Below are 10325 nucleotides of genomic sequence, written 5' to 3' on the forward strand. Positions count from 1 at the left end.
TAATCCTCCATAGCCCCAGGTACGTTAGATAGATTGTGAGCCCACCGGGAGGGAAAATGCTTGAGTACCTGATTGTAAAAACCGCTTAGATAACCTTGATAGGCGGTATATAAAATCCTAATAAACTTAACTTAATTAATTTAATTTAAATCCTAATAAACTTAAACTTAATTTAATTTAATTAATCAAAAGAAGAGAATGTGAGAGCAGAGGGAAAGGGTAGAAATGAATGGGTTGAGTAAAAGAGAAGGGAGAATGGGAGGGGGAGTGTTAGAAAGATAGAAACATGACGGCAGATAAAGGCCAAATGGCCCATCCAGTCTGCCCATCCGTAGTAACCATTATCTCTTTCTCTCTCTGAGAGATCCCACCTGCCTATCCCAGGCCCTTTTGAATTCAGACACAGCCTCTGTCTCCACCACGTCTTCCGGGAGACTGTTCCACGCATCTACCACCCTTTCTGTAAAAAAGTATTTCCTCAGATTACTCCGGAGCCCATCACCTCTTAACTTCATCCTATGCCCTCTCATTCCAGAGCTTCCTTTCAAATGAAAGAGACTCGACTCATGCGCATTTACATCACGTAGGTATTTAAACGTCTCTATCATATCTCCTCTCTCCTGCCTTTCCTAGCATTTGAGAGTTGGAGTTAAAGCTTGAACCACGTCTCCATGAGAAATACAGTGGTGCCTCACACAACGAACTTAATCCGTTCCAGGAGCAAGTTTGTTATGTGAAACGTTCGTTGTGTGAAACGCGTTTTCCCATAAGAATACATTTAAAACAAAATAATTCGTTCTGCAGCCCTGTTTTCCCATAAGAATACATGTAAAAGAAAATAATTCGTTCTGCAGCCCTACATTTCCCTCCCTCCACCTCACCTTATATGCAGAGTCTGCCAGCCCTCTCCCTCACCCAGCCGCACGCTTCCAAACCTGTCTGGCTCTTACGTCGGGTTGAGAACCTTTGCTCTAGGAGAAGCGATCCTTGTTAAAGAGCCCCGAACCTGCTACCAAAGGTTAAACCGGAGGCGGAAGGGTTAAACAATTCTCATTTTAGCTCTTGAGCCTGACTAACATCGGCTGTTCCCTGCAGAGACGGTACAGAGGGTTTTACTTTATCGAGCGGGGAGGGACGGGGGAGAGGTGGGGCCGCCCAGGTAGAGAGAGAGAGACCAGCATCAAGACGCATTTACCGTGGCCTGGGACGCCAGTTCCCACCGGAGGCCCAAAAGTTTTCTGTTTGGTGAAGGCGGCCGGGGACGGGAGAGATGTGCGGAGCTGGAGGTGCGGGGCGGCTACTGCTGCTGCTGTGCGGACTCTTCCAAGCCTGGCAGCGGATAGGTAAGCGCAGAACCGGGCGCAAGTCCTCGCGGGCCACCTCTGGGGGAGAGGGTTTGCGGAGTGGGCCTCGAGACTTGGGCGGGGGAGGGGGGGGCTTGTTTTGTGCTCTCTTTCTCAGGCGGGTAAATGCACCTTTGTGCTCTTCAGGTTGGGGAGGGGGAAGGACTGAGGGCGAGTTGGGTGGAAGAAGGGAACTGAAGACAAGACTTTTTTCCGGCTTGTCTGTTCGCCTGGGAAAAGGCTTCCAGGAGCGCACAGTTTCGGCTTAATCCCGCGCCATGTGCGTGTAAAGGGTGGGAGGGAGGGGAATGTCCTGTCCTGTCCCCAGGCGGCGGGGGGGGGGGAGGTTTAAAAATATGCGGTGGCGGCGGGGGGAGGTTTAAAATATGTAGCGCCACTGAACGATGCAGCTCGGGCGACTTCGTTGTGTGAAACGAAGTCCGTTGTACGAATCAAGACAAGAAGTTCGTTGTGCGCAGCGTTCGCTGTGCGAGGCGTCCGTTATGCGAGGCACCACTGTACTCGATTTATTTGGTGCTGGGAGAGGAACTGGGTTTGATATCTGTCCTCATACAAAAGGTTTTCACTGATTCCCTGAAGAAGCCTTGGGTGAAACGGGTGCCACAGATAAAAAGGTACGGGAAGGGGCGTGTGGCGGGGGTGGGGGCAGGAGAGGGGTACCACCGCCCCGGGTGTTCACCCTCCCTACGCCACTGATCTCTGGTAATAGTTGGGCAAGACCTACTACTAGAGGTGCCATTTTGAGGGATGGTGCCTGAAGGGCCCAGGACCCACTAGACCACCAGGGAATTAAAATATGGCTATGGGGGTGGGGGGGGGGGGGGGTCTGGTTCACAGAGACTCTACTTCAGGGGGGCTGAATTGAGGGGGGTCTAGTTGAGGGCTCTGCTTCAGAGAGGGGCTGGTTGAAGGGGGTTGGATCAGTTGGGTTTCTTCAGGATTGAGGTGGGGTCCTGAAAGTCATGGCCTGCAGCATCATTTGCTAGACTCTTCTACCAGAGGTTGGTGATTCACACGCTAAATCAAGGTGCGGTATAAGCTCCCCTTATATCGCACCTTGATAAATTCCCTCCTTAGTTATAGTACATGGCTGTGATAGGACAGAGTACACTATGGGGTTTCAAAGAAGGATTGGATTAAAAAAAAAACAACCCAGAGAGAGGCAATGAATGTTGTTTTCCACCCCAATCACTCTGAAATGTTGATGTCCATGTGCCATACAAGTTATTATTATTATTACACATCTCCCTCTGTATTTGCGGTGATTGAGGCTGGACTGACCCGCGAATAACTTTTCATATGGTGTTTCAGCCTTCCCTGCCTGCGGCCTCCTTCAAATTGAGCCCGGTGCCGCCATGAGGGGTCCTCCTCAGCAGTTGAGAGGGGGGGTGGGGCAGAGGGTACCTCTTTCCTGGCCGGAGGAAGCCAAACTCACGCGTTATCCACCAGCTCCCGCACTTTCCATATATTCAGCATGTCAGCAGCTTCCCCACAATGGGGACGGACCAGCCTCGGCTGGTCCCTACGTGGCCTCTGGAACCGGATGGGAGGGCGAAGGGGGTGGCGGCCCACCACGGATTTCCTCTCCCGCTTCCGGGAATCCCGACGGATCAGACGCGGCCTTGCGCACCTGCCTCCCTGAGCCGCTGCAAGTCCAGTCGCTCAAGCGGAGAGCAGTGGCACGCGCGTTACGGCGCTCTGCGTGGGAAGGCACATCCTCTCGCAGGGCGGCTCTGGGAGGTGTAGTTTGTGGGGACAGGAGCAAGGACTTTGCTTCCTGTTTTTTCAGTTTAGTATCCATTTCTGCACTCATGGAAAAACTGTGAATAATCAAAATTGCAAGTGCAGAAACCGCGAATACGGAGGGAGAAGTGTATTACAATTCTTGATATTCCACATCATATCTACTATGTGGTTTACAACCAGGTAATTATATCAGGCACTCTAATTGGTTTTCCTTCTCTGTCCCTGGGGGCAATAGAAGGTTAAGTGACTTGCCCAGGGTCACAAGGAGTGGCACTATCACATAGCTTCTGACCAGTGGTATAGTAAGGGGGGGCATGGGCTGTGGGTACGGACCACCCCATGAGCCGTCATGGTGGGGTCCCCCCATGCTACGCTCGCCCCCTCCCTTTCCCACCCCCATACCTTGTTAAAATGATTGCCAGCGAAAGCAATTACTCTAGTCATCTGCTTGCGCAGGCTTGGCTTCCCCTGAAATCATTTCTGGGTCGGGGGGGCCAGGAAGTGACATCAGAGGGAAAGCCAATGCCAGCGTGAACAGCGGGCTGGAGAAGTTGCTTGCGCTGGTGAAGATTTAAAGAGGTACACAGGGGTAGGGAGGGCACGAGTTTAGCGTGGATGCGTCGAAGGAGCGGGAGGGGGGGGGCTGCCATTGCCTGGATGCCTTCTACCCTCGCTACGCCACTGCTTCAGACTCATTGTCACACTGCCTGCGTTATTGCAAGATTCTGCATCCAATTTCACAGTGAAAATACAAACCCTGGAAGCAACTCTAATGTTATGTGCTAAATGTCTTTTTCTGTAAAAACATGTGTGAGCTGAAGTATTCTTACAGAATACTAGTGTAAACCTTCAGGTGTATGGCTGGGGGAAATGGGCAAATTTAAATGCAGCATTTGCGTGCTGTAAGCTACCTGCGTAAATATTTATTGATTTAATCATTTTTCCCCGTCTGTCCCAGTGGCTCACAATCTATCTAATGTACCTGGGGCAATGGGAGATTAAGTGACTTGCCCAAGGTCACAAGGAGCAGTGTGGGGATTTGAACCCACAACCTTAGGGTGCTGAGGCTGTAGCTTTAACCACTGCACCACTCTAGAAATCAAAATGTAGTAAAAGTGAGTCAAGTCTAGGACAATGAAGCCATTGTGACATCACTGATGAGGATGGCTCTTATTGGTGGAATGAGGCATTATGACATCACAATACCAGCTCTAGTTATCAGAGGCTGAAACTTTTCACACTATTTATTTATTCAATTTTCTATACCGTTCTCCTGGGGGGGGGGGTTTAAGTGACTTGCCCAGGGTCTCAAGGAGCAGTGTAGGTTTGAACCCACAACCCGTGCCGAGGCTGTAGCTGTAACCAATACGCACTCCAGGTCGCGGTAGAAACCTCTACTGTTGCTTAATAAAAGGGAGTGTTAGTTACCTGCGTAAATGACCCCTATATGTCCAGTTTTTCCAGCTCCCTTTATTGAATTTGGAGGACAGACAGTCGCACTTTTCCTGGTTAAAAACAATGCACGTAATTTTGGAAAACAAAGCTGCATGTTTTCATTGCTGCAGTCCATGGCCCGAGCCCCGCCCTGAGCAAGGCCTCCACTCAGTGCAGGTAAAAGGATTTGCACGATGGAACACCTACATTTAAATCCGAACAATGGAGGCGCAGTTTTCAAATAGCTCATTCCCACGGGCAGAACTCCGCTTTACTTGTACAAACAGTATTGGAAATCGTGTCGTTAAGTAATCATCTTAGAACTGTCCATAATGGTGAAAAGTGTGGGTGCAATTTTCACAACATCTTCCGCCTCTCAGAGCCTCGTGGGCTGTACCACAGGAATCGATGATATCAGCCTCATTCCCATGTGTGTGGTACAGAATGCAGTACGCCAGTATTTAGACACGTCGTTACATGTAAGATGTCTCGTCTTCGTTAGACCAGTTCAGGTGGGCGTTAACAGGCCGAAACCTGTACTTCTTAGAGGCGGCCTTGTCTGGTAGCCCTACCGCGTTTTCCATGTGGGAGGGGCTCCTGTGAGTCTTGCAGAAGGCTGGGGAGCTGCTGTACGAAAGAGAGCTGTCAGGATTGCGACAGACAATTTCCCGGAACCGTTCCCGAAACTTAGTGGACAGGAGATTATAGATGATAGGGTTGACGGCAGCGCTCAAGTAGAAGAAAACCCCCGAGAGGATGTGGACGTACTGAAAGGCGGTGTGCATGGCGTCTGTCCAGCGAGAGATGAAGCTCCACAGTAGCCGGTCCGTATGAAAAGGAGCCCAGCAGATAATGAACACGGTGACCACAACACCTGCAAAGCAGAAGACAACCCAGAGGTCAATCAGTGCGAAGGTCAAGACGCTCCCCGCTGTCCATTCAGGCTGTTGCAATAAATAATATTTCAGGTTCGCAGATAGCCTTTCTTATATACATCTACCAAGGCTTTGACCAAGCAAGCTGGATATAATGTTTTCCTGAAGGCATCTCGGTATACAAGCTATGCTGGGCATCTTGAGATTAATTTAGACAGGTACCACTGACCACATTGCACTAGTATTGTACAGCTATGAGGTCTTGCTCTTAATTCTAGGATGAACAATGACAGCAAATATTTTTGTGGCAGTCTTGTAATGTAGCAACAGATGTAGCATTGACATACCACCTATAGCCTAAGCGGTTTACATTCAGGTACTCAAGCATTTTGCCCCTGTCTGTCCTGGTGGGCTCACAGTCTATCTAATGTACCTGGGGCAATGGGGGGATTAAGTGACTTGCCCAGGGTCAGAAGGAGCAGCGTGGGATTTGAACCCACAACCTCAGGGTGCTGAGGCTGTAGCTTTAACCACTGCGCCACTCTAGAAATCAAAATGTAGTAAAAGTGAGCTGAGTATCACTGAGGAGGTTGGCTCTTATTGGTGACATCACTGAGGAGGTTGGCTCTTATTGGTGACATCACTGAGGAGGTTGGCTCTTATTGGTGGAATGTAGTTAAAGCTTGTTAAATCTACAAATGCAGGGAACATGAGCCATTTGATTTAAGGGGGAATTCCTTGATAAAGCCCTCTGGGCAAAACATAGATCTACCCCCACCCACGTAGATAAAGATGAGTATCTATATATTTAAAAATAAATTATTTAAAGTATGAAATGTTGAGACCGATGACGACTTTGGGTGCCTGAACACTGTATGTTTAAAAAGTTTATTGGCATACAGCTGTAGGGCAGGTCAAAGGTTAGGCTTCATATTTAAATGGACATCTACTGCAGTGGTATGACACAGCTAGAGAAACCATGAATACGTTTCAATTTTCCCCCTGCCCCCACTGCCACACCCATGCGCACCACTTCCCTTCCCCCGTACATCTGTAACGTTCTGGGCATGAGCAGCAACCCCCCCCCCAACCCGCGCTCGCGCCTGTGTCAGCTTCTGATGCCACTTCCTGGACCTGCGCCTAGGAATTGACATCAGAGGGAGAGCCCACGCAGGCAGGACAGCAGATTGGAGGTTGCAGCTCATGCCAGGAATGTTACAGAGGTATGGGGGAAGGGAAGCAACACGCATGGTGGGGGGAGGGGAGGAACATGTAGAGGTGGGGGTGGAGAAGAGGGCGGGGGCGGACCCTCGCTACGCCACTGGACTTAAATGTATAAGCTTGAAATCTTTTGGTGGCCCTCAGAGCTTTCTTCTATTCACATTGTGGCCATAAGAACATAAGAAGTTGCCTCCGCTGGGTCAGACCAGAGGTCCATCGCGCCCAGCAGTCCGCTCCCGCGGCGGTCCATGACCTGTAAGGTGATCCTTGTCTAAATCATTTAATCCCCCTTGTCCTTCTATCTATACCCTATCATAACCTATCCCTCAAAATGGCACCTCTAGTAGTAGGTCTTGCCCAACTATTACCAGAGGTCAGTGGCGTAGGGAGGGTGAACACCCGAGGCGGTGGTACCCCTCTCCCGCCCCCACCCCCCCCCCCGCCACACACCCCTTCCCGTACCTTTTTATCTGTGGCACGAGCAGCCACGAACATGCTGCCTGTGTTCGCTTCGGCGCTCTCTCTGACATCAGTTCCTGGGTGTGAGTCCCACAAGTGATGTCAGAGAGAGCCCTGAAGCCTATGCGGGCAGCAAGTTTATGACCTCACTCTGAGGAAGACCGCCCCACCCCCACCCCTTGCTACACTACCGCCAGAGGTCATCTTTGAAGGCCATGCCACAACTTGAAATATGCACCCCATGTTCACTACAAGTCCTGTTATGGGATTTGCATAATAATGAGCTGCTTTACATGTACAGTATTTGCTTGTTTTGAATCTCATTATCGCATGGCCTGCAGTGACTTAAATATTGTCACAACCGCATTCGTGCTCTTTACGTTACCTTAAGGGACAAATCACTTGCTTGATAAGCTCCCCCCTAAACTGAGGCATGTCCTTAAGAAAAGAAAGCACGAGATGCAGCTGGCAGGTCCCCTTTATGAAATGTTGCTAGAGCAACACCACTGTGCCTTGAACATGTTCCAGCCAGAATGATTCATTTTTCCACTTGACCACATCATCCTACTTGGAAAGAGGCAAACTGACACAACACTACTGAAATTTGAAGTTGCTTTATTATCATTTCTTGCTTACCCAGTCTTTATTCAACGTGGCTTTTTAAAATTATTTTATGGGGGGGGGGGGGGCCATCGCTTCCCTTGGGCTTCCAGCTCAGCTTTATTCAGCTTTGATGCCATGAACTGTTATTCACAACTATCCCAGGCCCTGTTTATCCTTCAAGAAATCTCTCAAATCATACCTCTTTGATAAATTTCTCCAACCCCTTCCCTCCCGGCCAAACTACCAAACTCTAACCATCTCTCCTCCTTTTCCTGTCCCTCCTTGTAATTGAAAACTGGTTACCAATACACTTGACAATTACTCTCTGTATCTTCGCTGTATATGTACAGTCTCTTCCCCTGTAAACCGCTTTGAACTGTTGTTTATTATTATTATTATATCCTCCTTTCCACCTGTTAGGGCAGTCATTGACATGCCACAATGCACTAGGGCTCTCTTCAGAACATTGCAACTGTGCTCCTTAAGCCCCGCCACTAGGTGTCACTGTGAGTCATGGGGGGCTCTCTTCCTCCCAGGCAGTGTGTGACTGCTGCCTTCACAGCATCCTGGTGTGGGAACTTACCCAAGGTCATTTACATTCTAGCGCTTGCCACATATACCATATACTGAAGTCTCTTATATCCCACAATTCTCCACAAGGAATCATTGTAGCATACAATAAGATTGGGATCAGTTATTACATCAGCATCAGGCCCACGTCTGAAGGGACTCATTTGAAGTTGAGATTTTGAATGTTTTCATGCACCCGGCTCCAACTGAAACTTTTCTCCCTCCCCCTTCCCAGAAATAAAATTCTATTTGTCACTCACACAGCATCTTGGTGATTTGCCTCCTTCTTCCATGCTCCAAATGGATTTTCCAGTTGGTATTGCTGTTGCAGTTTTTCCCCAGTTTGCCAATGGGAAATTTCTTCTCTTTGGTCAACTGGCAGCCAATGAGTAGGTAGAGTATGGTAATAACAGCTACTGGAATGAAGTAGAAGACGACAGTGGTGATCTGGATGACTAGGTTGTACATCCATTTAGGTTTCAACAAGCTACAAGTGGCTGACTCTTCAATCCTCTCCAAGGACGGCAGGTAGATATAATATATCCCATGCAAGGAAGTGTTGGGAATGGCGCATAACAGTGACGTCATCCAGATGGTGCTGATAACCCTCCTGGCGTGGGTGTTGGTCATGACATGCTTGGTCTTTAGAGGGTGTACCACAGCAATATATCGCTCCACGCTGAGTGCGGTCACGTTCAAGACCGAGGCAAAACACACGGTCTCAAACAGAAATGTTTTGAAGTAGCAGCCACTTTCCCCGAATGGGAACGGGTAGTTTTGCCACATGTCGTATGTTTCCAAAGGCATTCCAAAAATCAGAACCAGTAAGTCTGAGATGGCCAGACTTAAGAGGTACAGATTGGTGGGGGTCCTCATTTTCCGGTGTTTAACAATGACCATGCAGGTAAGCAAATTCCCAGTCACCCCCGTTACAAATATCAGTAGATAGGTGAGAGAAATGGGCAGACAAAACGATGATGTTCTGGGCCCCAAAATTCTAAGGAGAAGTTTTTCAAGGATCTGACTTTGGTTCTGGTTCCTATTCCAGCTTTCATTTGTGTAGGTCCAGTTGCAGGCGTCCAGCTGAAAATCTTCAGAGCAGATTTGGTAAAGATCCTCCAGGTGTAGTGAAGTCATGGCTATAAAGCAACTCAAAGGTTTACTGCCCGTAGCTAGAACTCCATTCTACAGAATCTCTTTCCTTGGGCTTCTTGGTGGACCCCTTCTATCATTTGCCCAGATTTCTTCTGGAAACTTCTGTGCCTAAACTTGCAGAGATCCTTCTGGAAAGCACACATTCCAGACCCTGGCTCCTTTTGGGGGTCAGTGTTTCTGTACTGGACATTTCAAGAGCATTACAAAGTCTGCAATTACAATGGGTAATGGGTCTCCACTTTTCTTTCACGTGAGCTGAAGGTCTTGTATGTCAACATTTAACAGTAGATGGCTTATTGGTTTTCTTTTTAACAAGGATCTTCTGTTTCCTAGGCTAGTGCTCTGTAAGTCTCTTCAAGGCACTGCTGTAGATTTATCTATAAGATCCTGAGAACTTGCTGATAAGTGATGGAAACAAACCTGGGAGAAAAAAAAGCAAGTCTAGTATTAACCATATGATCGGTCACTTTAACACGGAGAACACCTCAGCATACTAAAGATAAGAACATAAGAATAGCCTTAACTGGGTCAGAACAATGGTCCATCAAGCCCAGTAGCCCGTTCTCACAGTGGCCAATCCAAGTCACTAGTACCTGGCCAAAACCCAAGGAATAGCAACATTCCATACAGAATCCCAAAGAAATAGCCAGATTCCGGAACCCCAAAGAGTAGCAACATTTCAGAATCCCAAAGAGTAACAAAAGATTCTAGAACCCCAAAGAGTAGCAGCATTCTATGCAGAATTCCCAGAGTACCAATATTCCATGCTACCGATCCAGGGCAAGCAGTGGCTTCCCCCATGTCTTTCTCAATAACAGACTATGGACTTTTCCTCCAGGAACTTGTCCAAGCCTTTCTTAAAACCAGCTACGCTATTCGCTCTTACCATAACTTCTGG

General features: G+C 48.4%; 1 protein-coding gene across 1 annotated transcript; it reads right to left on the reverse strand.

Annotated features, from left to right (window-relative positions):
* Positions 1 to 5017: 5017 nt before the first annotated feature.
* Positions 5018 to 9409, reverse strand: LOC117349217 (neuromedin-U receptor 2-like). The gene is made up of 2 exons (XM_033922410.1): positions 8533 to 9409; positions 5018 to 5418 (listed from the first exon to the last, which is right to left on the reverse strand). Exons 1-2 carry the CDS (start codon positions 9407 to 9409, stop codon positions 5018 to 5020), a joined length of 1278 nt encoding a protein of 425 aa, XP_033778301.1.
* Positions 9410 to 10325: the final 916 nt, after the last annotated feature.

Source organism: Geotrypetes seraphini, chromosome 15 (genome assembly GCF_902459505.1).
Source record: "Geotrypetes seraphini chromosome 15, aGeoSer1.1, whole genome shotgun sequence".
Taxonomy (NCBI): domain Eukaryota; kingdom Metazoa; phylum Chordata; class Amphibia; order Gymnophiona; family Dermophiidae; genus Geotrypetes; species Geotrypetes seraphini.

Bases quoted from the DNA above. Each gene is read 5' to 3' on its own strand.
- LOC117349217 (XM_033922410.1), bottom strand. From the start codon at position 9,409: ATGACTTCACTACACCTGGAGGATCTTTACCAAATCTGCTCTGAAGAT. The intron at 5,419-8,532 runs GTGAGTGACAAA...TCTGCTTTGCAG, and splicing joins GCAAATCACCAAGATGCTGT to GTGTTGTGGTCACCGTGTTC.